At 41.3% G+C, this 27,068-nt stretch overlaps 3 protein-coding genes across 6 annotated transcripts; 1 reads left to right on the top strand and 2 right to left on the bottom strand.

Annotated features, from left to right (window-relative positions):
* Positions 1–1,138: 1,138 nt before the first annotated feature.
* On the bottom strand, positions 1,139–14,903 carry ptpn3 (protein tyrosine phosphatase non-receptor type 3). Of its 3 annotated transcripts, none has more exons than XM_038711517.1 (27): positions 14,748–14,903; positions 13,998–14,063; positions 13,363–13,507; positions 11,832–11,966; positions 11,631–11,673; positions 11,322–11,403; positions 10,362–10,406; positions 10,223–10,275; positions 9,932–10,049; positions 9,703–9,790; positions 9,516–9,604; positions 9,362–9,425; positions 8,693–8,895; positions 8,478–8,603; positions 8,150–8,317; positions 7,555–7,657; positions 7,377–7,454; positions 7,168–7,224; positions 6,500–6,656; positions 6,212–6,387; positions 5,838–5,928; positions 5,673–5,734; positions 5,338–5,484; positions 4,507–4,635; positions 3,287–3,432; positions 3,052–3,187; positions 1,139–1,813 (listed from the first exon to the last, which is right to left on the bottom strand). In XM_038711517.1, exons 3-27 carry the CDS (start codon positions 13,429–13,431, stop codon positions 1,739–1,741), a joined length of 2,640 nt encoding a protein of 879 aa, XP_038567445.1. In that variant the 5' UTR covers positions 13,432–13,507; positions 13,998–14,063; positions 14,748–14,903; the 3' UTR covers positions 1,139–1,738. The 3 variants fall into 3 exon arrangements, with proteins under 3 accessions (XP_038567445.1, XP_038567446.1, XP_038567447.1); XM_038711518.1 differs by having other exon boundaries at positions 13,998–14,060; XM_038711519.1 differs by lacking the exon at positions 13,998–14,063 and having other exon boundaries at positions 14,748–14,898.
* A 5,141-nt stretch (positions 14,904–20,044) lies between these two features.
* On the top strand, positions 20,045–23,804 carry sgk2b (serum/glucocorticoid regulated kinase 2b). Of its 2 annotated transcripts, none has more exons than XM_038711515.1 (12): positions 20,045–20,233; positions 20,609–20,684; positions 20,783–20,852; positions 20,960–20,985; positions 21,448–21,505; positions 21,584–21,664; positions 21,747–21,875; positions 22,190–22,302; positions 22,641–22,860; positions 22,948–23,103; positions 23,194–23,283; positions 23,395–23,804. In XM_038711515.1, the coding sequence occupies exons 1-12, from the start codon at positions 20,167–20,169 to the stop codon at positions 23,560–23,562; spliced, it is 1,254 nt and encodes a 417-aa protein (XP_038567443.1). In that variant the 5' UTR covers positions 20,045–20,166; the 3' UTR covers positions 23,563–23,804. The 2 variants fall into 2 exon arrangements, with proteins under 2 accessions (XP_038567443.1, XP_038567442.1); XM_038711514.1 differs by having other exon boundaries at positions 20,942–20,985.
* Positions 23,801–27,044, bottom strand: LOC119897653 (transmembrane protein 244-like). The gene is made up of 6 exons (XM_038711516.1): positions 26,270–27,044; positions 25,759–25,844; positions 24,797–24,870; positions 24,583–24,708; positions 24,447–24,491; positions 23,801–24,355 (listed from the first exon to the last, which is right to left on the bottom strand). Exons 1-6 carry the CDS (start codon positions 26,597–26,599, stop codon positions 24,261–24,263), a joined length of 756 nt encoding a protein of 251 aa, XP_038567444.1. The 5' UTR covers positions 26,600–27,044; the 3' UTR covers positions 23,801–24,260.
* Positions 27,045–27,068: the final 24 nt, after the last annotated feature.

Below are 27,068 nucleotides of genomic sequence, written 5' to 3'. Positions count from 1 at the left end.
ATACAATTCTAGCAAGCAATATTAACTATTTTATTTATTTTTTGTTGGGTAAAAAATAGGGCTACTCTTAATTAAATTTTATTGCATCTAAACATTTTGGAGTCAGCCCATAATTTACCGGCCATGTTTCGCCTAGGTTATTTTTATGACTTGCAACTTTTATTTTGAAATATAAAATCAGTACTGTAAATAAAAAAAAAAAATACAGTTTATTTCCAAACATATAGCCTACCTTCCCAACTCTTCCAATCCCCACACCACACAACCACATTGGGGTCAACCAAAATAAGTGGCTTCCATGGATTTCTGAGAGAAAGTGCAACACCTTAACTCCACCTCATCCTTTTTAATACATTTACAAACAAAATATTTATGCCCTACTTGAGGGAATATTTTTCTCTCCTGTTATCCAATAGGACCTTCTTTCATATGCAGCAACATTTCCTTAGGCTACTCTATCGCCCAATCCTGAAAAGACAGTTGTCCAGGCGTCTTCCGATTCCTGAGAATAATTTTCTGTCCATCAGTCCATGTGTACATTTTTAACTGCATGACATCAGTAGTAGCCACAGATCTGCTCTTCCTCTACAGTAGAAACACACAAACCCTCAGATGTGCATTTCTTGGACAAAACCTTACAAATATGTGTTTTTGTGCATCAGTCTGTTGGTTCTGGATGTGATTAATGTAACTTATGGGTGAAATGATGACATTCTCTTACACATTTTTGTGGTATTAGGCTCATCAGTGGGTACTTTATAAATACTTTACCAACCTTCAAGCCTGCATCACACTGTACCCTTATGAAAAAAGAAACACAAATATAACACCATGAATTACACAAGTCCTCATGGGACTATTACATGCTTAAGTGTCTTTTTAAGTCAGTTTTTTTTCTCATAACCAGATTTGTGAGGGCTGATTTGTTTTAATACCAGCTTTAGATTCACTCAGCTGAGGGTTTAATAAGCACACAACTCTTCAGTGAGCAGCTTTATTCTGCAAGATGTGAAAGAGACTAGTATTGCCTAGAAGATACTGTCGAGCCTTTGAAGAATCTCAACAGAAAGTGACATATCCCCATTTAATTATCTAATTTATAACGTTCACCATCAGATGAAATGACAAAGCAGACATGTCGATATAAATCAGTGGGTTTATTTAGTGTCTTAATAATTTAAGAGTGTTGAACAGTGAGTTTGATTATACTCTGGTGGACCACCATGACCTTACTGCATTTACTATAGTGATCTAAAGGCTGCCTTGCTCTTTGTCTTTGGACACACAGATAAACTATACATTATAACGATCCAGGTCTGCCTCTGCTGCCCTGTTCGATCCATCGACTGGGAGGCGTTGGTTTTTAAGGCACACATAGCTTTATAAGTAGAGGCAACATTCCTGAGTGGCCTCTTGGACAGAAATTAGCAGCTCACATCAGTCTTACATCAGTCTCTATGGAGACCGAAGCTTCTACAAGTTCAATGCACTATCATTAAAAACTAAGGCAGACTCGGTGTATGATTCATACTCTCACACTGAACCTAGCTGCACAGATCACAGACAGCTGTGCTCTGAAGCTAGTTACACTCTCATAATCCAGTCTGGGTGCCAGTCCCATAGGCGCTGACAGAGGTTAATCTGTTACAGCACTGGAAGTCCCTTTGTAGAAGTCGCTTGCAATGAGATGAGGCTGAAACGGTGAGTGTGTCTGTTCTGATCCAGTTGCTGATTTGGGCTACGGTGCAGTAGGTCCCTCCTGTTTCTCTTTGTAGACTCGCACAATGGCCTCGCACACAAACTGGAACTGACACTGAAACACACAACATATTGAGTGTTTTTTTAGCTATTCGACAACACTGTAACACTGTAATTCTGGTTATATTCTGTATTTGTCCATCCATCCATCCATCGTCAACCGCTTATCCTGCGTACAGGGTCGTGGGGGGAATGTTACAGACAGGTTAAAGAAGCTGGAAAGTATTGAGAGACACATTGTTGATTTTGGTTTTGTAATGTGATTAGTTAAAGATAAGACACACCTAATAATACCAGCCTAACCCCTCAACATGTGGATCCTTAACATGGAGATTTGTCCTCTGACTGTGCATATTTGCCATTACTGTCAGACACACAAACACATGAGGGAAACCTGAGGATGCGTTCCATCTGCACAAAAATATCAGAGAGGGCACTTCAGAGGCTGGATCTCCTTTCAAAATAAGGGTGATAGTGGTAGCAGTTGTGGCCTAGAAGCAGGCTTTTGACTGCAGGGCTGCCATATTCCCAGCACTGCCTACCATCAACACTTTCCTCTCCCTCGACAGATACCACTGAGGTGCCACAGAGCACGGCTTCCAACCTCCTGCTCATCAGCCATCAGCATTATACCGTGGCAGCAACATACCTGTGAATTAATTAAGGTTAAAGATGAAAGGGCCTCACAGATGTCTTAACTGTGACATTGGCCTTTTAAAGTAATTCTGGGTGCAACCTCCTCTCCCTTATGAAAATTCCTTAAGTTATTTGTGTGGTATTCGTAGCAAAACTCTAAACATCAGACACACTTCACAATCCTGAGGCTGAAACCAATACATCCAGTTCAACAGCAGCTATTGAGCCAAGAGAAAGCATTGCAATACAAAAATGCAAACACTGTAAAAAGGAAACGGGCACCCTGAAGCTTATAATTTTGAAAGGAAAAAAATACCCTGTCCAACTATAACAAGCTCATCACGTTTCACCCAAAACATGATCTTTACTTGCACTCATTTGTTAATTAGTACTTCCCCACAAACGCTAATGTTCTCTGCGGTTACATCCTGCCTTATGCCAAGCCCTTAAGCTAAGAAAAAAGGTTTCAATCAACTGACTGATACTCTTATAAATTGAACTAAAACAAAGTGAACAGAAGCTCAAGTCCAGTTACAAGGTATCATAACACAATAAAATAAAATAAAGATTTTAATAAGGGGGAGAAAAATCACTGTGGCCACTACGTAAATATAAGCCAAGCTTTTTAGCATAAACCCTTGCTGTGTTTCTCTGTACCGTGGTCTGAACCATCATGGCTCGCTGATCTCTCAGTGTTTTGACAATGTCCAACGGGAACACTGGCCGACCCTCATCCAACAGAGTCAGCGCCGTTTCCATGGTGATCAGAACACCTGTGCGTCCAATCCCAGCGCTAATAGGGGGAATTCAAAACAAAGACAGCATTAAGCGCACAGTAGAGGCGGGCACAGTGCATGCTGGGAGTGTTCAGTTAAGAGTGTGTGTGCGTTACCTGCAGTGTACCAATAGTGGCTCTTCACCTCTCCTCCTCTCCCTGACCGAGCTGATGAACAACAGGAAGTCTGAAGGGTCATCGGGTACGCCGTGGTCTGGCCACGCAACATACTGCAGGTGTGTGACTGCACGTTCCTCATGCAGCTAACACACACACACACACACACACACACACACACACACACAAAAAAAGAAAGACAGATAATCAGAGAAAATTATTGCATTGCATAAGGTGTAACCTAAATCAGACTAACACTGCAGCGCTACAGGCTCAAACAGAGGGTGTAGTTGAAAAAACAGAGCAGGTGAGGAGACCAAACCTGCACGTGACCAGTAGGTGACACTGAGATTAGGAAGTGAAGAGGGACACAGTGAGATGAAAACAGAAAAACTGGTGGGGAGGAGAAAGGATAGAGGAAAAGACCAGAGCTGTTTCTAATGATCATGTGGCCTGTGACTCCATGCAGGGATTAACTCGCTCCGCCAGAGGAACAGATGGGCCCACACAGCAGTATCTGTGTATGTTGTGTGTGTGCATTCAGACTTCATGCCTCCTTGAGAATTATTGTTTATTTACCTGTTCCCCATGGAAGTAAATGTGGAAAAACAGCTCCTTTAATCTGATTACCTACCATATAAACTTCTCAGAAAGGCCTGCACGCCAACTCAACCACTCGTCCCACACATGAACATGGGCGTGCCACAAGATTTGTTAATGCACACAAATGCACACACACCGACCAAACCACCCACACGGAAGTGACTGTATGTTGCCTGCAGATAGTTTGCCAGGAGTGGCTGCTGCCTGTGGTGAGCTCTGTTATGTGACATATGGCTCAAACATGGTACATGTCAAAACAGAAAGGCTCCACATTGTGTGACCATAGTCATGCTTGGCTCATGTCTCATGTGGATATGAAAGCAGGTGTGAACTTTGCACTTGCACTAGATCAATCTGCATATATAGGATCAGAAAACAGTAATCGTCACAATATCCTAGAGCTTAAGGGGATGTATTGTCCAACCAAAAGCCAAAATATTGAACTGACTACAATATTAAGACAAAGACAAGCAGCACATTTTCATAAACAAGAGAATGTTTAGATTTTGTACGTTAAAAATCACTTAAACGATTATCAAAGTAGTTGCCAATAAATCATCTGTTGACTGACTAAGTGATTAATCGACTAATCATTGCAGCTCTGTTTGCAACTGTACCTGTGTGTGTTTCAGCGTGAACTGTCGCGTCACATACGCCAGGTTACACTCCTCCGAGTGACACTTCACCCGCATGTGCCCGTAATCCTTCGCTTCTGGCGGATGCGGCCAGTACTGGTGGCACTTGGTCTGCAAGCGTATATGACATCACCGACAAATTACATTACATCTGACATGAGTCATCAGTCAGGGCTCAATTTACTACTGCTGCTGCATCAGCTGCGCTCCGCTCTCATGAAATCAAACTCATATTCAACAGCTTGGTTATGTTCCGGCCTGGAAGTCTGAGGAACAGAAAGCAATTCATCAGGAGCAGGATGTGAACTGATTGTCAAACCGTGTGTGTGTGATCCTCAAGTAGAGAGAAACTTGGGGCACTTGGCAAATATCAGGGAAATGATCAATTAATGACAGCATCTGGTTACCAAGCAACAGCTGAGAAAGAGACATCTTCATTTAGGGGGACCTTGATATATTGCTGCCTCTGTCTCTGTTACTTCACCCTCGCATGATTTCTCTCATTGGCATCCTGCTCACTTTACATTTAGCTGTTCCCTACACTGTGAAACCCTGTAATTACTCACAACTGTGTCGATGTTTTATTTTTGCGTGCAACCATCACCGCTGAACCCTGTAATTACAGTAATCACGTATCAAATAAAACATCATGTAATAATGTGCAAGTAGCTTTGCAGTAATCACCGTGTTAATGCATCGATGATATCGAGCAGTGTAATTTCGAATGTTCCCCTCGCTGTTTACTCATTTCCATCCCTGTGTAAATGTGGCTGTTTACAGTATAAAAGTATGAACGAGTAGAAGTATATATACCCGTCCCCTCTCTGTCAGAGTTGTTAGCATGATGATGGTGTGTGTCTGTTGCTCCCAAACAGTCTGCCAAAATTGAGTGCAGGTCTGTGGCAATGGACCCTGAGTTGCAATATAACGTAAACATACACCAGACACTGGGGGCGCCACCTAAGAGACACACAAATAACACACACACACACACACACACACACACACACACACACACACACACACACACACACACACACACACACACACACACACACACACACACACACACACACACACACACACACAGGATGAGTTTACATTAAATGTCAGACAGGGACAAGACACGCAATATCAGAGATGCGCACTGTGATGTGGCTGGCATTGATGTAGTCCTCCTGGCCCCGGAGCACCACTCTGGTAGCATCATCTGAAAGGAGAGCAGCGAGTGAGGGCCAGATAAGGGGGAGGTGGGGTACCAGGTAGAGGAGAAACAAATGGCTGGGCACACACAGATCATCAGAATAACTCACATGGTAAAACATCCTTATATCGATTCTTGTCCGTGTTCTCAGAGAGCTGAGCACAGCTAAGTGACAGACCAGGCTTCCTCCGGTATAAATTCTAGAAATTACAAGCACACAAACACACACACGTAAACACACGCAGAGAAACATACACAAACAAAAATGACAAATTCCAGGCCAGTCACAATATCTTTGTTTTAGATTGCCAGTTGCCGAGTCCCAGTGAAGATTAGAGCCAACATCTGTATCCAAATCAGCACTTTAAAGGCTCATTATGATCCCCAAATAAGTGAGATGGACAAACTAAGTCCTGCTTAAAATAAAGACGTATTTTGGGCCTGCTTTAAGAGCACGTTCGCTGCCATCTACATTTCAAATACCTCAAAATGGAAACAGAGCGTGCCAGACTGTATTCCTTTGTCCAGCTGTCTCATTGATTCCTCCAGTGTTGTGACCCGCTCCGACTGGCCAGATGACTGCGGCTTGTTTCCCTGCGATTGGCTGGTGAGTGTGAGGGCAGGAGGTAACTGCAGCAGGGGTGCCACCCGGCCAGGACCTGTAATACAAGGACAGTTCAAGGCTGTGATAAATATTCATAGAAACATGCCAAGACAGTGCGCAGACTTGGATCACACCCTGCTTCAGCAGTTCCAGACAGACAGACACACCTTTACGTTTAATAAGCAAGGCCAGCTCTCTGGAGTGCGACTCTCTGCTGGCTCGTATGAACATGACAACCTGGTCATGTGTGTGTTCAGAAATGTCTCGGCCATTGATGAGCACTACCAGGTCTCCCTCCAGGAGTTTGGGCTCACATCGACCTGCCTGCAAAACAACACAGGCTCACTTAAAAGCTGACGTCTCTATACGTCATCTATATTTCAGATTACAGCTTGATCAATAAATCGGCTGATCTTAGCTTATTGCAGATATATCGGTATCAGTGTATGTCAGCTGATAAGTACAAAGAAATACCAAACTTGGTTTGAGGAACTTCAGAAACAGTACCACCATTAGATTTCAACTGTAAAAAGTTTTGCTCAGTATGTATCTTGGTCACAATAAAAAAAATAAATAAACCCAAATCTTTGTGATCTGAATCAAGATATTTTGTTTTGATATTATCATTATCAGGTATCTGATTTTATCAATATCTGTTTCTTTTTTTGAATGATAAATTAATCTGTCTGTGAAAAGTGGAAAAATGTCCAGTGTCATCAGGCTAAATATACATCCACCAGTCCAGACTGTGTTTACATTTCATCAGAAAGCTACTCTGACACAACCAGGAGACACCAGCCCGTCAAAATACAAACACATCTGAGTGCGTTCTTACCGGAGAGTCGGGTTTAACATGGGATATGGCTAGAGGCATCTTCTGATCCACCCCACCCTTGGAGGAGTTGGGAAATGATATGGAGCAAGAGTGGAGGAGTGACAACACAAACGTAATGTGTGTGAGTAAAACAAAACATAAAACATTAAACTTTATGCCTTGTGTAGAGAAGGTAAGAGACACACAAAAAGTGTAAGAGTGGGACCCACTTTAACATTGAAGCCAAACTTGCCCTCGTGATCGGGGGCAATACATATTAGCATCAAGTCACCATCGCCGAGAGCTCCCTGCATAGACACAAGTACACAAGAATCATCGTGCATATGTGCACGCATATGTGGATAGACAGTAAAGCAGTTCTTCAGAGGTGATAATGAGAGAACGGACCTTATCGTAGTGGTGTAAGCTGCGATCACCATCCTCCTCACCTATACTGTCATTAGTTTGCAGCAAAGCCCCATCTGTCTCATGGTTGTACATGCCAGAGAGCCTGCAAGAGATGAAATAAAGAGATCACTTTCAATCAATTTTCTCTGATTTGTAGATTAACAGATGACTTTCAGATGAGATCATAATATAATTCTGTTACTCTTATATTGTAATAATTTTTTCTCCTAACATAACACACGTCAGGGCTGAATGATTTGGGGAAAATAATTTCTTTTAACCAATATTGCGATTGTGATTTAAATGGGAATTATTTTCTATTAAAGTTCTACCTGGTGGTCACAGTATTAATCATGCTAGGTTTGTATAATGATCACAAATTGAACCACTCTCTATCTTTCCAAACATCCAGATATCAAAATGATAATTCTTTCTCAAATTAACCATCTTTGGCCGAGGCTAATAAGTGTAGAAAGACGCATGCAAAATGGTACAATAAAAATTATTAATCTTTCAGCCCTAACAAATGTCGCGCCACCAAAGCCCACTCGACTGAGAGGGAGGTTGAGCGTGTGCCTAAGAAGAAGATAGCCACCATTTCTGTTGCGGTGAAGCGTCTCCCTCACTGTCCTTGCTGCTGCTCACAGACGCCCTGTATGTGTAGAAGACATCCTCCCCCTCTGACATGTCTTTCAGGTCATTGCTGAACTCAACCGAGGATGGGCGAGGTTTACTGATGCCGTGGCGAACTCGAGGACTCCGCCTGCCAGAGAGACAAACCATGAGGTCAAAACCAGGTGAGTGTAATAAAATTGTAAAATATTATATTGAATGACAGGACACAAAAGAAAAATGAGATGCTGGGGCCTTTGACAAAAACTGCAGCTTCTCATTATAGCTGGGGATGATTCTACAGGTCGTACCAGTTGGGGGTGGTTGGAGGTGATCTAGAGGGCAGACTCTTGGTTTCAAGATGCTCTGATGAAATCGACCTCTGCAGGACAGGGTTCCACACCATCCCTCCCACCACACGCTGGCACACTGGACCACTGCAAATTAGGAAGGAAAGGAAAGAAAATTTGTCCAACTATTTATGACATGAATGCACAAGTGAATGTGTGTCCAGGTGCACGCTCACCTCTCAGTTTTACTGTTGCCGAGGCCCAGGTGTTGTGTTATCAGCATTCTGTAGGACTGAACTGTGCTGTTATTGTGTTTGGGAGTCCTAGCAGTCCGGCTGGAGCTGAAGAAGGAGTGATGATCCACACATGACCGCCACAGGTTCTTACAGGTCTTGGGGCAAGGCAACACCAGAGGTACTTCACAATCCTGGGTCTCCCCCTGCAACATTTTTTTGTAATGCTTTATAATGTAGATTATATATACATATTTAAGGTCACATTTTTATTATGTAACTTCAGCTGCTCAGGTTGCATTTGCACTCTTCTCATATTTTTAATGAATGATTTATTACTTACTTACTGCCAAAAGTGTGGATATCAATAATTCAGTCAACGCCATAGTCACATCTATGTAGACCATGTGGTAGTCAAGCCTGTATTTGTGATTTTCTTCTTAAAAAATTTAAGTGTTGAGCCTAAATTCCTCTGCCCCACAAGAAAAAAACCCAAACTTTTCTAATTTTAGCAATAACTAAATCTCAGCTTTCTCATCATTCCAAAAAAATGTGCTGATTCCAAACATTTAATGGATTTACCAGCCAAGAGTGTAGAGTAATTAAAATCAGCAGTTTCTTCAGAGCAGATCTTTAACCTATTTGGGACAAATTAACAGTAGAGGGACTCACATGTTTACGTTTCAGATGTATAAGAAAGCGTTTCCTCTTGAATGAAATCTTGATGATGTTTCCCCTGCATGTAAAGAATGCACTCGGCTGGAGGCTTACAGAAAATACAGTACAATACAATACAAGCCGTGCAATTAGTGGCATCATCACTCACCAGGGGAAGAAACTGGAGCAAATCATATTACAGAACATCGCAACACCACTGGAAGCCAAACCTACCATCATGGGGGCATTGTAGGCGTCCTGAGAGAGAGAAAGTGGAGACAAAAAGTGACAAAGTGAGGAAGTTGAGCTAGAGCACGAGATACTACACGACAGTTTAATCGAGGCAATGACACTACCATGGCAGCATGTAGCTCCACTCCATACAACTCCAAGGTCCGTGCTGTGTTGAGGAAACACAACTCTGCCTCGCTCTGCTTAAGCCCCCTGGGAACAGGGAACACACACACACACACACACACACACACACACACACACACAGAGTCACATACAACACCAGGAACGTACTGCACAACAAACCAATTGTTTTTCAGTGGCAACTACATAATAATTAACTGTCTGAATTACTTGTGCTGTGGATGCAGATCCTCCACTTTAGACAGGAAGTCTTCATCCTGCTCAGGAATGAAGTGGCACTTTGAGAGGTAACCCGGGAGTCGGGACGGACAATGATCCCCCATCTCCGCTGTGGGTGGGTGACAAAGACACTGAGCATACATAACCAGATCCACACACTGACATCTGGGGTACTGTAAGAGAGCTGCTGCTTATTGAGAGCCTCATCAACAAGAATAATTACCCACACAGTCATTATTAAGTCATTAATCATTTGTTTCTCTAGGAAGAGATAGGACTTACACTGCACAGCATAAGAGGCCAGCACTACAGCTGCACTCAGTGGGCACTTCAACCTGCAAATCACAGTCCATGATTCTACATGGTAACAGCTAAATACAAACACACAGGCATTGGTGGTTGAGTTTGTGTGATTACTGACCGTCCTTCTCTAATGTCACTCCTGATCTGGAGGAAGTACAGGTGCCTGCAGGGAAGAGAAAAGGGGAACTTTACCAGCTCAAGCCTGTATTTTTTCCCTGCAGAAACCCCTTTAAATATATTGATGTTTTTAGCCACGCTAGCAGCCTGGCTCTAGGGGTGTCAATGTCCTGATTCAAATATGACAACTATTCAGTGGATTGCAATTAAATTTTCTGCAGACAGTCATGGTCCCCAGAGGATAAATCTTACTAATTTCGATGATCGCCTGACTTCATATCTGTCCAGTCAAATTTGTATCTTATCCTAAGAAATATCACAACATCTACAACATAGATTGGCACAACATTTTCTACAGACATTCCTGGTTCCCAGAGGATGAATCCTACTAACTCTGGCAATCCTCTGAGTTTTCCACGAGCGCCACCATTAGGTTAATTAATCTTTGTGTGTTGTGAGTGAAGTATGTCAACAACTAATGGATGGATTGCCATTAAATCAGGTTCACAGGTTCAAGCCCCCATCAGGATGACTTATAGTAACTTTGGTGATCCCTTAACTTTTCATCCAACGGCATCATCAGGTCAAAATATGAATTTGTCCAACACTGCAGTTCATGTACAAATATCTTCAAGAAGTCATGGTATTCCCATCAACCAAGGTTGTACTTTGTGTTTAGTGATAATTAGCTAATGTTTGCATGCTCACACGCTAAACTAAGATATTGAACAGGCTAAACATCACACCCACTGAATACTTTGTCACTGTGAGCATGTTGTCATTAGCATTTAGCTCAATATCCTGCTGTTGGTTTTGCCTCACGGAGCAGCTAGCATTGCTAGCATTTAGAGCTTCCACATCACTAAACATCACATTGTATCACAAAAACAGGAATTTATTTATTTGGCCAAGGAGTGAGCCAAACATTGATGGTGAACTAAAAAAACAAACATACACTAACCTTGTCTGTTCATGCTGCAGAGAGTTGGGATCAGAGATGAAGAATCGTACTCTGAAGTTTAGATAAAAGGGGGAAGCAAGACCTGCAGAGAAATGTAATCTAGTCAAAAATGGCACATATCTAAGGTCAAAAGTTCACATCCCTCATCTACCAGACCTCTTCTCTCCTACACCTCCAATCTATAAAAGTATTGAAATATACTTTAAAACAAAAATGTTTTAAAGTATATTTCAATAAAAATGTTTCTGTCTAGAGAAGTAATTCTTGGTAAAGACAGTGAATTCTCTGGAACCAGAACAAGCCAGATACCTTTTATCTGCTTCTTCAAGGGTTTCTCAGGCTCCAACCATCTCTGAGAGAAAGAAATTCATTAAGTTTAATGGTTAACTGGGGCTAAAATCAGCATTTATGTAAGCATACCCTGTGGTTATCATCGTCTAAACAGCAATCAGCGAGTGCAGTACATTACAATCTTGGCCTAAATGTGCATCAGATGAACAGTGAGCTCACGGGAGAGTGTGTGTTGGCTGTGATAGAGGCGATGGCTGTGCTGGATTCTCTGATCTGCAGACTGAAGAGCTGCCTCTCTTGCAGGCCCAGGTGGTCGCATACTTGGTCCAACAGAACCACACCTTCATCCTGCTTCTGAAAGATGTAAACAACAAATAATATTAATACCAGCCAGAACTTTGAGTGACATTTAACGGTTGCTCATTTGTACATCTAAATATACTGTGTCATATGCTGTAGCACTGCTTAATGTACAGGTGCTGGTCATATAATTAGAATATCATCAAAAAGTTGATTTATTCAGTAATTCCATTCAAAAAGTGAAACTTGGATATTATATTCATTCATTCCACACAGACTGATATATTTCAAATGTTTATTTCATTTAATTGTGATGATTAAAACTGACAACTAATGAAAATCCCAAATTCAGTATCTCAGACAGTTAGAATATTGTGAAAAGGTTCAATATTGAAGACACCTGGTGCCACACTCTAATCAGTTGATTAAGTCAAAACACCTGCAAGTTTCACTTTTTGAATGGAATTACTGAAATAAATCAACTTTTTGATGATATTCTAATTATATGACCAGCACCTGTATATACATGGATCATTATTATGTTTTAAAGAATGTGTGAGTTTCTCTGCAGTTATCTTGAATGTTAAAAATTGATGTAAATCAGAAAGAAACATCAATAATGCATACTGCCAGGTGAAAATCAGATTTCCAAAAGACCATCTGCAGCACAGAATTCTGTAGTTTAACTATTCATTGTATTATTAATCACTCAGAGGGATAAACCGCAGCTCATTCGCATTTTCTGTTACCGGAAGCGTATTCACGTCACAAGAGGATCGTGTTTACTGTAAACTGCGGCAAACAGTGTGCTGTTGCAGCAGGAAACACAATCATTTTGTATGTTAGTGGACACAACATCCAGGCGAAGATCAGTTTAAACTGGCCTCAAACACCTGTTCTTTTTCAGTGAAAATATGTGAAGAACAAAAACAATAACCCTTATTCAAACAAGAGAAACACAGGAGGCATAAAAAGAGAGTAATGGAGGGTTTAAAATTGGAATCCTTCTGCACATTATACTGTACCACCACAGCGCTCTCCCTGCTCTCCCATCGTTCACATAAAAATGCTGCACAGCTACCGTCCTAGAAAGCAATATTGTGATTGCCGTTCTGCATGCGTGTCAGTGTGTGTGTGTGTGTTGGGAGTATACATACTGCTGTCACACTGCGTATGACCCATAATATGCTGATGGTGAAAAGGCTCCCAAGTGTGACAAGCTCCCTAAGCTGCGAGAGGTTAGCATGTCCTTTAAAAGCCAAGGTCACGGTTTTGAACAAGAGATGTGGATCAATGGGAATGGGAAAGAATAGTTGGCCACCAGATCATGCACTGACAATACGATCATTAGCAGTGCACAGAGACAGATAGGAGCAACACATGATCTCCTCATGGACAGACAGGAAACGCAGTGTTTGTGTGTGTGTGTGTGTGTGTGTGTGTTACGCACGCTGACTCTGAAGGTCTCGATTGTGCCGTCCAGCAGCTGAACTAGGCAGAGCAGGTCCGGTTTTGGCATGTCTGTTACCACGGTAACTCTGCCTCCCTCTCAAGAAGACAAACACCCTGCCCTCAGCTCCTCACTGAGAGGGGACCTGGAAACACACACAACCACAAAAACAGTGTCAGATGTTTCCAGGCTGTTGTCTTCAATTGAAGGCACCTCCCTCAGGATGACATTGTGTGGTGAGTAACATATGTGCTGGATGGAGCATCGGGCTGCAGTGAGTAATGCATCGTGAATGCAAAGGAGTGACTGTGTGTGCGTGTATGTGTGTTTGTGTAATTCCTTATTATTTGGCCTGGGTCTGAACATGTCCCTTCCCTCTGCCTGCTGCTCTCCCTCTGTGCCTCTCTGCCTTTCGCAGGCAGCTGAATGATAAGAATGTTAAACATTTTCAGAGTCGAACACGCCCATCTACAGGGCTGCTGACTGATCTCAGAGCAGCCGCTGGACACAATGCAAACATGCACTACTAATGCATGCATGCCAATAACTTACTCTGGCTTTGAGAATACCTATCAATGTGTGTGTGTGTGTGTGTGTAAGCGAACACCTATATGCATGCAAGTGTATGCACGTACATGTGTCCTGTGTTGGTTTCCAGGTAAACGATTAATGGATCCAGGCTGGCCTGTCTCTCACTGCTTCTGAAAGGACACAGTTAATGTTTGAACACAGTGACACACACTGAATATATTAAGAGCTGGTCCCAGTTTGATGACTTGTTTTCCATAATAACCCTCTCACAGGCGGGCATCTAATGAATTTACAAGTAAATGTTACATTTAAAAGCAGATACACCACCATGTAGAGACTATGACTTCACTGGGTGTTTTGCATCTTGCATCTATTTCTGATATGTTGAGGTTTGTGGTCACATAACAGCTACAGATGAGGAAATAAGGACAGTCTCACTTTATGATGCTTTTAACACACATAATTTTTCTGCCATGTCGTATCTCCAAGTTAAATGTGTATAAGTCTATTATAGAATGTAAAAACACCTACAACAAATGGTAGAGCTCAAATCTACAGCCTGCTTCACCTTCCAGCCTGCCAATGAATAAACAGGGCCTATCTTAGTGTGGAAGGCCCATATTTTTGTTGCCCGACTCCCAATCTGTAACGGACTCTGCGGTGACCCCGCTGTACTTTGAGCCACAGCGCGAACAAGGAACCTGTTGACAACCTGAATTTTTTTGCAGCTACACCCAAAAGGAGGAACTGGCTCCAACTTTCCTCCAACCACGGCTATACTCGTAACTACAACTTGGCCAAGTGAATGTTTTGTTGGGAAGAGAAGGTTTAAAAGACAAAAACAAGATGTGTACCTCAGTCGTCCCGCTTCAGAGACGTATCATGATCCTCAGACTGTCCGCCGCGGAAATCTCGGTAGCCTACGGGGTGCGTCGGAAGAGCCAGGTATAGTTAGGTAAATATCCGGGACAAGTTTCTCATCCCTGTCTGCGCTGACTCCGCGCGGCCCCGCCCCTTCGCCGCGCGCGCTCCCGGTGGGATGCGCGCTCAAGGGGGCGCGCGCAAAGTGTACAGTACAGAGAAATACAAACCATTGCATGAGAACAGTGGAGTAAGAAGTACCAAAGTAAGATCTTTTAGTTAAGTAAAAGTAGCAACACCACAGTGTAGTGTGTGTGTGTGTGTGTGTGTGGGGGGGGGCATTTTAATTATTTTGCTAGCTTGTGAACCCTTTATCTTGTGTTATTTTGACTGATACCAATACATTATATCATATTAGTTCATTATATTTTGTATTATTAATATGAATCTGCAAAGAAACTAGAAACTAAAGTTATTATTGTAAATGACCAAAAATGACAATATTTGCCTCTAAAATGTAGTGAAGTAGAAAGTGGCATGATAAGTAAAGTCCAATTACCTCAAATTTGTAGTGAGTACAGTACATGAGTAAATGTACTTAGTTACTTTCCACCTCTGTATTACAATATATTAATTTGGCAGATGCATTTGTCCAAAGCGACTGACAATAAGTGCATTTAAAACATGTTGGAGGAAGAGTTATAATTAAACCCTTTAAAACAAAGACCTAAAATGGTCCGTGGTACACTACAATTGCTTAGAGATGTGTTTGTTTCTTTTTAAAAACAAGACATAAGTAAGAAAAACAGACATAGTACTCAGTACCTTTAACTGAGTGGAAGTACTAATACCACACTGCAAAAATACTCTGATATATGACAGTGCAGCACCAATGAAGAAAAATCAGTGTTGAATGTGTGAAGCCTAAAATTGCATTCATCCTGACAACTTGTCTTTACAGAAGACACTGGCAGTCTATAATTGAAAAGAGAGCCAGGTCAAAGTTGTAAACCATCTTAGTTAAGGCAAAGCAGGTAAGTGTGGTGAAGTGTTGACCTAACCTAGTCTAAAACAATTTTATGTTCTTTCTGTGATTGGGATTAAAAACTATTCACTGACAACATGCTGATGGCAATATGCTGTTTTTGCCTATTTATATGAACATTTAAATTCCTAGTGAAAGAAAAACAGAGAAAAATTTCAGTCTCCTTGAGGAATTCCTCTGGTTTGCTGTCACCATCTATAGGACAGATGGAGTACTTCTGCTGTCATGTGTGTTCAGCATGAAAAATGTACTGTATACTTGAGGTATGCAGATTGAGGTATACAATTACTTGTTCTTGGAAGGAACAGCTTCTTTACTTATCTGACAGTAAAGTTTTTAATTTATTGTTATTTTTCCTTCACATATAGAGCCTCATATACCTAAAATAAGATAAACAGACATATAATCTCACCAGTGGTAGACGAAGTATTCTGATCCATAGTAATTCTACAGTGTCTAGTCAATATATTTGGTACAGAAACAGTTAACAGCTCTTGTTCTCTACTACAATTCCAATGTGTGACTTTTTTAAACATTATGTCCTCCCCCCTCATTTCCCTTACAGTGATTTGGTCCAGTTGTTTACCTTTTTCAGACCCTGAGCAACTTTTTTTCTAAAAATCACTGATGTTTTTATCGTCCTTCTCCACACAGTAAAATCCAAGTATCCTGTTTTGAAAACATAAGCACAAGTATTATGAGTGAAATTTACTTAAAGTCAAAAAGTGAAAGTAGGCCTACTAAACTTACTTTTGGTAAAGCTGTCAAATAAAGTAGTGGTGCACTACACTTGAGTCATTATAGAAACCAGGCAGTCCCTTTGTGCTTCAGTCTAGCTTGTGCCTAAAGTCTATTTTTGCTGCTGAAGCAACACTGAAACCAAGCTGCTTTGACCCAACATTTCCAAGGTCAACAAGAAATCTGTCTGCAGCTGACATGACTCCCAGATGTCTGACTGTATGGAGACAACTGTGAGTAAAACAAAACAAGACGGGACTCCAGGACTTCAGTCAGTTGTGATGTGTTTGACTCAACATTTGTTTGGCAGTCTGAAGACATGAAGGTTGACTTTGGTTCATCTTTTCCTCCTGTTAGGCATCCTGCTGGAGTAGAAAATCTGGTAGGGGGTGGCTGATCTGCTGTCTCTCCGGTGTGTTTCCGTTCTTGCTGTTAGACTGCTGAGATGTGTTTGTCACCTGTTGCATGCCAGGGGTGGCAAAACCAGCCCTGGCCAGTTCCCCTACTGTCAGAGTGATGGGGCATGAGGTCAGACTAGCAGAGACCAGTTCACTTTGGAGTGACAGGGAGCGGGGGGGTGGGGGGTGTTTATGTCTCTCTTTGGGTCCTCCCCCTTTACCACTGTAACTGAGAGGAACCTCCCTGTGTTGCTGTACGAGGATCAGCTTTCTGCAACATTAACCAAGACACCCTGTACTAACTCTGCACTGAACCCAGCGGCTCCAAATTTAGACACAGAGACACAGGGACAAACTTGTCATTTCAGTATGTGAACTTCATGTCCTGTTTATCTCATTTACACCCTCTTATTCTGAGCGCATACCTCAGCTCATTTCCAATTTCACATTATTCCTGTTAAGCCCTATTTTTTTTTTTATTGTGACAAAGCCCAGGCACTCCTTTTATTTCCAATCTCCTTATTTTGTTTTAACAGATGCAAAAGATAATCCCCCCCCCCCCCCCCCCCTATGTCTTGCTCATAAGAATTTGTTTACCGCTAACTGTGCCAGACTCAAGAAAATCTTTCTATTTCCATTTCATTATATAATCACACATGGATGTGCATTTGTGCTTATATAATTCAGTCCCCAACAGGATGCTTTGGACTGGATAGTGTCTGTGAATGTCTGGAGCGCGTTACTGTGATATAAAACAACCAGCCACTGGTTGCATCAGGAGTTTGGTCATAAATCACAACCATTAAAAACTGGGTCTGTGGTGGTGTGGACAGGCTATGCTATTTATCAGGCGGAGACAGACCATCATATGCTGTAATGGTGCCATGAGTTTTCATGACCCAAATCTGTGGTCATGTGTTATGTATGTAATACATCAGTAAGTAATGCCATGTCTGTGCATGGTAAGTGAATATGGTTTAATTTTTTTATTCTCTCCTGTTCTCTCTCTCTCTCTCACACACACACACATGCACAAACACACACTTTCATTCAGTGCATGTCCCCTCACGGTATCACCCTCCCACTCACAGCCTTACTGGTGGTATTCAGTCCTCCCTCTAAATACCTGTGACTGGAAGTGGTGGAAAAAGTACTCAGTTACTGCTTTAGTAGTAGTAAAAGTAGCACTAATATGGTGTAAAAATACCAAGTGAAATTCTAAATCTTACTTAAGTAAAAGTATTTCCATCAAACTATATTTGAAGTACTAAAAGTAAAACTCACTCTGCAGAATGGTTCATTTCAGTATATTATTGGATTATATTTAGTAATGCATTAATGTGGAAGCATTACTAATGTTGCAGTAGTGCTAAATATAACTAGCCTGCTAAACCTAGCTTCATCCATAACAATACATTGTAATAGTATTAGTTGATTTATATTTTGTTTTTATAGTCTGCAAAGTAACATATGTTAATAAATGCTGTAGCGTAAAAAGTGCAATATTTCCACTCTGAAATGTAGTGGAGTAGAAGTATAAAATAGCAGGAAATTGAAATACCCAAGTACAGTACAAGTTTCTCAAAATTGTACTTGAGTAGCCTACAGTAGCTTAGTTGTGTAAATAAATATACTTAGTTAAACTCCACCACCTGTAACTGGAGAAATCCATACCCCTAAATAAAGAGGACAGGAGTGAAAATCCACTCCAGTTAACCTCTAAAGGGGGCACAGGCTCAGTATGCTGCCTTCAGGTGCCAACAGCTTGTTTCTTCAAGACCTAAATTATTTTCTTTTACCCGCTGCACAGGTTCTGGGAGTCTACTGCGGACTGTAGCTAATAACCATGCACTACATTGTGGTGTTATTTACAGTTGAATGTGAGCTGTACTTTATTGTGCATGGTTATGGGTTAACAGGCATATTCAAATATACACCCTTTATAAATGGTTTATAGGCTGTAATTAATGGCTTTATTAATGCTTTATAAACATTTACCAATGCTCTATAGATCAGTTTTAAACCACTGACACCAGTTTCAGGTTAAAGGGTTGTGAGTTTTTCACTTTATTTTAAGCGTTCAAGTCTGCAGTAATAAATGTTAATAAGTCATTATTAAAAAGTCATGACTCTAACTTTCCAAGAAACCACATAATTTCAGTCATCTTCAATGATAGGACTAAATGTTAATAAATCTTTACTACATGGTCTCACATCTGGTCTCACATCATCTCTCACAGCAATTTATCAAATATGCAGTTGTAAATGTTATAAGGCTGTTAATAAATGGAGTAGGGTTCTAAAAAAAGCTAAAAGACAAAGCAAGTGTCATGCTGGAGAAGGATTTCCTTTGCAACCCGCTGTTCTTATTAATTACTTCTAGCTGATCTATAAAGCATCAGTAAATTATTTATTAACATGTATAAACCCTTTATAACAGGTTTCTTATTAGAAAATGGTACATTTCATTTTAAAATGCTGTTATAATATTAGGGTTTTTAATACCTGACCAGAGACAACAGAGGAAATTACCTAGGAAATTATCTAGGCTAAATCTGGCTCATTTACAATGAAAAAGAAATTGAATGAAAAATAGGTAGGCTATCAATAGCTCACTTATAGGCTACTTAGTCTGTGACATAGCCCTCTGTTTCCCATCAGTTGTTGGTCATAAAATAAACCTGAGGTGTAATGAAATAATTAACAGGGAAGGACAGAGCAAAAATAAAAATTTTCTGCTGTCCAAATCTGATTTCAGTTTTTAGACCTTTCACAAATCCTATTTGCTGTTTAGTGATATATTCCAGCATTTCACCCCTCCTGGCCTTAATTAGTTAAATGAAACCACCAGAGGAGGGTACAGGACCAAAACTCATGGACATGTGAAAGGTGACAAGACACTGTTTTTTGGAAGTGGTCTAGTTAAATAGACTGGGGATAACTGATACAAGTAACTCAAATTTGCACTTGCAAATGCAGTAGCTGAGTACATGTAAGCATACTTACAGTCCACAAAGCTGGCTATCACTGAAGGTCGCTCGAAGTGCGCACATCCCATTTTCACATCTCCGAGGGTACTTAAACGCATCCTTTACTCTGAGTCTGCTACGTCAGTGGTCTTTTAACGGAGCAGCAGTGCACTGAAGGTTTAGTACAAGCGAGACGGTTCTACTGCGGGACAGTCTTCACTGTCAACTAACTGTGAATTTGTACTGAACAGTCTTCATCCAGATGACCGTGACGCGAGAACGGCCGTTGACCTACGCTAAAATGAGAGCGCTTGTGTCGTTTTTCTCAGGTAGGTTTAAATCCATGGACTGTATATAAAAAGTTATATCTTGTTAACCGACGTAACATTAGATTCATTTTGACCGTTAACGTTTGCGCCGTAGCAACGCCACCGTTACATCATAACGTTACAGTCAAAAGTAACGGTCAACGCAAAAAATCCTGCTACAAGAGGCAAAATTGCCTTAACGTTGTATTAGAAAGAGGTGAACCCAATAGTAGGCCTAGAAGAGTATTATATTAAAGTAATATATATTTTAAACATTTATAAAGATAAGACATAACCTAAAAGTATCTGAACAGTTTCACAACTTCATAACCTGTTGAGTTAAACTGATATTACAGCTGTTGAACTCTTGTGACTAACTCCCTGCCTTTCTTACAGCTCTGCTCAAAGGGAAAAAAGTTGGCTTCAGTGACTTCTTACACAAACGTCTTTCCAGTCAACATCTATGCCAACAGTAAGTGAGAAAAACTTTATTATTTACAGCTTTTTACTTTGTGCTTAATCTGCTAAAAAGAAATCCAACATGTACTGTTTTTGACCTCCTGATTGAAGCCTGGACCCCCAGCAAATCCTGCAGCCACAGTGCAAGCTGAGAGGAGAGGAGGGGGACGAAGGCACAGTGGTGAGTACAGAGGGAAGGTTTCTATTAAATGATTAGTGTGCTGAGTGTTGACAGGAGATGAAACTAAATCTGACTGTCTTGCCCCTCAGTGTCTTTTCTCTCCTCAGGGCTCAGAGAACACGCAAACCTCACAGTAAGTAATTTTTACACCTGATGCCCGGAAATGTTTCATGTCATATAAAAGGTTCTGCAGAGTAACACTTAAAAGATACAGTCATAAAGAGATTATATGTTCTTGACTAAACTGTCACAAGCAAACAAAATAAAGGAAAATTTTTCTTGCAATATGCACTATTTTACTTGAGTGCCCCCACTTTGGAAACCACTGCCCTAAGTAGTCAGATAGATAGTTAAAAACAGAAAGTCTTCCTTTACTTAAATGTGTGATCACAACCTTGCAACCCAAAGGTTATTTTTATGAATGTATTAGCCTATTAACTCGTCTGTGTAGCATTATTAAATCATTTATTAACCACAAACTCAGTAATTAGTGTCACACAGCTTAAGATCTAATTTTAAGATTAATAATCTTATTATAAAGTAGCACTGTATCACAACACATATCTGACAGTTTTTTTTTTGTTGTGTTAACCAGAACGAAACCCTCAGATTTTGACTACCTCAAAGTCATTGGCAAAGGAAGCTTTGGAAAGGTAGCGATTTTTTGTTCTTGTAAATGTTTGTGGGGTTTTTTGTTTGGAAATTAAATGACACGGCTCAAACTTTTGTAGGTGTTGCTGGCAAGACACAGACAACATGGACGCTACTATGCTGTGAAAGTGCTGCAGAAACAGATTGCCAAAAGGAAAGAGGTGATCTATCTATCTATCTATCTATCTATCTATCTATCTATCTATCTATCTACTTACTGTATATGTTGTGTCTCTGAGGCAGAAGCATGTGATGGTTGAGAGAAGCGTACTACTGAAGGGACTACATCATCCATTCCTGGTGGGGCTCCACTTCTCTTTCCAGACACCAAATGCTCTCTACTTTGTCCTGGACTACGTTAATGGAGGGGAGGTATGTGTATTTTCTGTCAACTGTGAGATGGTTTAGTCTCCCTTTGCCCACAACCATCACTTGGGAAAGGAAAGGTTTCAGATATAGACTAGAATTTACAAATCTTTAGCATATTACCAACATAATTAGCTACATATTTCTTAAGCCAACGCATACAGTTTAGTTTAAGAGATGCCACAAGTCATTTTGAGACCAGCAGTCATCAAAGCCAGTGTCAACCAGTTGTAACCAGTCCCTCCATGGTGCTGCTATTGTGTTGAATTTCGTTGTCATTTGTGTAGTCTGTGTATGTGACCACACGTGTTTGTCCTCAGCTTTTCTACCACCTTCAGAGGGTGGGGAAATTTCCTGAACCCAGGGCTGCTTTCTATGCTGCAGAGATGACCATGGCACTGGGCTACCTCCACTCTCTTGACATCGCTTACAGGTAAACACACGCACACACACATACACACACAAACAGACAAGCCATTGCAAAGTCACTCTTCCAAGTTTGTCTTGGCTCACTGCCTGCTCACTTTCTTTGCTCATGTTTGATTTAGACGTGTTCCACATGGTTTAAATGATTCATGCTGGGAAATCCCAATGAAATGTTCCCTTTAATAAGAGAGCTCCGCATAGAAAATGTTATCACTAAAAACCCTCCAATGCCACATTTAAAAATAACCAGTAAAGGGAAACAAGGTGAAGCCAGAGAAAAGGGGAAACAAAAACAACAGCAATATTCAGTTAGTAACAGTTTTGTTCCATCTGTTTCCCTGCCAGAGATCTCAAACCAGAGAACATCCTGCTGGACAGTGAGGGTCATGTAATGCTGACAGACTTTGGGCTTTGTAAAGAAGGCGTGGCCATAGGCGGGATCATGCATACATTCTGTGGGACTCCTGAGTACCTCGCTCCTGAGGTGCTACAAGGCCGCCCATACAGTCCAGCAGTGGACTGGTGGGGCCTCGGCACTGTGCTTTTTGAGATGCTGTATGGACGGGTGAGTGCAGGTGAAGTAATCTTTTTCCTTTCATCGAATCACCTTCAGCATTTTCACCTTACTCCGTCTCCCTGTTCTGTCTCTCAGCCTCCATTTTATAGCCATAGCAAAGCAAGGATGTTTGAGAACATACTTCACGCTCCTCTGCAGCTGCGTAGTGGGGTGTCTAGGGCTACCCGCTCACTGTTGAAAGGATTGCTGGAAAGAGACGTCTCCAAACGCTTAGGGGCGAGCCGTGACCTTGTAAGTGCACACAAACAAAAAAACAAAAACCAAGCAACGATGCACGTAAACACACATAACCACAGAGGGTCTAATTCAATGTGTCTTCAGGTGGAGCTGCAGGAACATCCCTTCTTTGCATCCATTAACTGGGACGACCTCCTGGCCAGGAAAGTTAGACCTCCGTTCATCCCAAAAGTGGTACAAGCAATACAGCAATAACAAAATGATAATAAATGAAAAATAATAAAAAATAATAAATGACCGCACAGTATACTTGAGTGTTTGTGTTTATTCCCCTCTCCTCTCCAGAATGGTCCCTGTGATGTCAGCTACATCGACCCTGTGTTCACGCTACAACCTGTCCCTGCCTCCGTGAATGAGAGGTGCCAGGCAGGCGGGGGCAGGAGCAGCGAGGCCTTTCAAGGATTCTCCTTCACGAACCCAGCAGAGTACATGGCAGCAGAGCCGGGTTCTTAACAAATCCAACCAAATCCTCTGGGAGCATGTTTGTTCAAATATTTATTTTTTATGTCATACATTTTTAAATCAATGTCTATTTTTAAACATTCAAGCAAAAAATTCTTACACTAACACAGTAACATTGGTTTCACTACCAAATTATAGCATATTTTTAAGTTATGTTAAGTATCAATGTGAAATAGGCTGGACCTAGCTACCTCTATGTGTTGAATGATGAAACAATAAACACTCAATCTGAAGCAGTTTTATTTATTTTAACACTTTTCATTTATATCTTTAAAATATACAATAAACATTATATTGCAACTTTCCCATTCTACTGTTACATTCTCAGCTTACAAAAGTAAAATACTTTACAGGGTGCCCGTATATCCTGCATAGTCACAGAGGCATTGTGCATCAAAAGCAAAACACAGACAACATCTCATTGTGGCATTTACATGTACACAATAGGATGCCAGTCTGTTTGCAACCCGTAAACACAGATTGGACCCAGCTTTGACTTAATGTCACGGTAAGGAAACGGTGAGGAGTCTTTTTTTTTAGTGACAAACAGAAAAAGCCCATCACTGAGGAGAATCTAATGGTGTCTCCAGGAAGAGAACATCTGTTCTCATCTTTTCTACCTCACTTCACAAGACTGACTGAAACAGCTAATACACAGAGTAGCTTTCTGTCTCAGTAGAGACCAAGTTTCAGTAGAGGCTGAAGGAGGCGTAGCTCTGGTCACTCTGGCAGGTGAAGTAAGCAATCAGCTGACCATTGCAGATCATCAGAAACAAGCCGCTACCTATGGAACAACAAAAAATGTATAAGAGAATTGAGCTCATACAGTTAAATGCAATAACTTCCAGATCAGTTGCCGGTAATGTTTGTTTTACCTAAAGCCAGCCACCACTGCCACACCATGGGAAACTCCAACATCACTGCAACATGTAAACAAAACGTGCAGTTTCACAAAACATTCTGTAATTTGCCTGTGCACCTGGGTGGATGTATTGTTAAACGTGCGCACACCTAGGCTGGTGATCATTATATGCACAAGTGTGACTGTGACGGCGTAGTCCCAAACTCGCCTCCTCACCACTGCGGCAAACAGAAGGCCGCTGCAAAAGTAGGTGAGCTCCATGGACAGGAGATTCACTGAGGAAGACCAACATAGTAAAAAAGCACAAAGTGAAAAACGTTCACGCTCATTTTCGATCATATTGGCTGCATTCAGTGTGCTCACCCAAGTACTTGGAGTTGGATTCAGCAGGTTCGGTCTTAAAGTCAAATGGAATCAGTCCGTCAAAGTGATCCAACCTGAATGAGGGGTGAGATAAGAGGGTAAACTAGTGCCTGCAGAAAGTGTGTTAAACTACTGGAAAGTGTAAACACATCTCATCTCTTGGCACCAGGTAAAAGGAGTCTCCAGGTAAAAGGAGTCTCCAGATAAAGGCTACATGGTGTAGATAAAGTAATGTAAACACTTTTTAGATAACTAAAAACTGTAATCATGGATCCATGGCCAGAATAACCCACTGTGCTGCCCAAGTAAAAAATAAAATGTTTAGACCTCCTGCTTTATGTGCATTGTGTCCCATAATATACATATAAAGTACAAACTTCATATGGCTTCATATTTTGCCTACAAAACCAGAAAAAACTACCTGTCATGGTTTGCTATGTGTTATCAGTGTACACAATTTTAAGGACAACATTAACTAAAAAGGGTTCTTATGTAGAGGGGCTTAGGGCACCTATACATTCGTAAAGAGGTAAAGATGCAGGACACATATTAAAAAACTTACAGTTGCATATAGGTTGCTTGTATTAAATTTAGTTTCATCTTGGGCTGTCTTGTTCATTGCTGAGACTGGTACATGTCATAAATGCTGGGACTGTTCCCCTTTGCCTACTAGATCATTCTGCAGTTATTTTGATAGTTGCACTGGGAATTTGGTTACGGGTAATTGTGCCACTTTGAACCTCTGTTACTTGACTGAAAATACTCAAAGTGATAATTTCCAGACCTCCTATAAGGCTCCTCTGCGTTCAATTTTGCATTTATTTAGCAGTGTTTATGGACTATGTCCCCTTATTAACTACCCCCTGTTCATTACAGCAGATTTGTAGATATATACAAAGATGCTTTGAAGAGCTGGTTTGCGCGCACACTTGCCTCTGCCCATGCAAGCAAAAGATTCTCACCTGAAAGCACCGAAGCACACACTCCCAATCATGTAGAAAAGGGAGTAAAATATGACCAGACACAGTAGCAGATTGAAGAGCACGGCCTGTGGGGTTGAGACATAGAGAGGGAGAATATTTCACAATACAGTATTTTCTTTATCTAGTAGGCAGCACCACATATTTCACACGTAACGCAACATTATACACAACACTAACCTGGAGCTTTGTTGGCAGTTTTACATATGATAGGCTACTTGGCTGCAGGGGGAGAGATGTGCGCTGCAGGTACAGACAGCGACTCTATCTGCTGCAAAACCTGACCTGCTGCATACATTTGGGTAATAATAAGTGAGTTTTTTCTATCTGTACATCACAAAAATCGACCTACGGTATAACATAGCCTGTCGTTCCCTCTCCATGTATTTTATCGCACATGATATCCCTGCAGTCGATTCTGATTAACAGATCCCAGAGACGCCTGATCGGGGAGGCAGTCGGCTAGATAATGACACGGTAACTGTCCTCTTACCTTCGACTCGACCGCTTTCCCTTTGAATGCCATCTCATGGTTTGTACTTGATATTATATTACAAAATAAAGCAGGCTGCAGCACGGTGCACGACCCCGTTAATCCCCTCGCCAAGAAACTGGTCTTCTCCTGCCATCTAGCGACAAACACAGGAGCAGCACCGCCGCTTCCACAGCCGAGCACTGAACTCGTTTCACCTCCTAGTATCAGGGCGGCCTTTGTTGACTGAAATAAAGACTTATCACACAATACCTGTTTACTAGAATTTGGATAAATAGCCATGGATAATATCGCGATTTTCTGTTCATGTGGAGTGTAGGATATTGCCATCAAAAAAATGGCTAAAATGGGCCAAAATATCTGTAGCTTTATTATACCGGAGGAACCACAACCGCCCTATGTGGGAGGGATTGAATACTGCAGGGTAGCTGGAGATCAGATGGTTGAACATGATTATTTGGACCACTGGCGACCCAGCAAATACTTAAAATCAATTTAAAGACCCCCAGTACCCACAATAATCTCAGGATATGATCAAATTGATTTGCTGTCACATTAAAATCTTACATCCAGCAGCCTAGACGTGCCATAGGAGGTGCAACATACTGCGACACACATGGCTTCTTGGATCTTTGATATTAACCAAAATTAAACCCTACAGAAGTATTTTAGCTCATGACTTCTTTTTGTAAGGGTTTGATTAGGCTAAACTCAATGTGTGTGTCATCCTGTTCGAGTTAATTTAACGTTACTGGTTTTGATGGAGCTCATATACGCACCAACCGACGTGATGTGTTTA

Source organism: Micropterus salmoides, unplaced genomic scaffold (assembly GCF_014851395.1).
Source record: "Micropterus salmoides isolate LMB-PRFRI ecotype aquatic unplaced genomic scaffold, ASM1485139v1 Ms_hic_scaffold_11, whole genome shotgun sequence".
In the NCBI taxonomy this organism is placed as follows: Eukaryota; Metazoa; Chordata; class Actinopteri; order Centrarchiformes; family Centrarchidae; genus Micropterus; species Micropterus salmoides.
The sequence above is the reverse complement of the archived record's forward strand: the minus strand, read 5'-3'. Positions and strand labels throughout refer to the sequence as shown.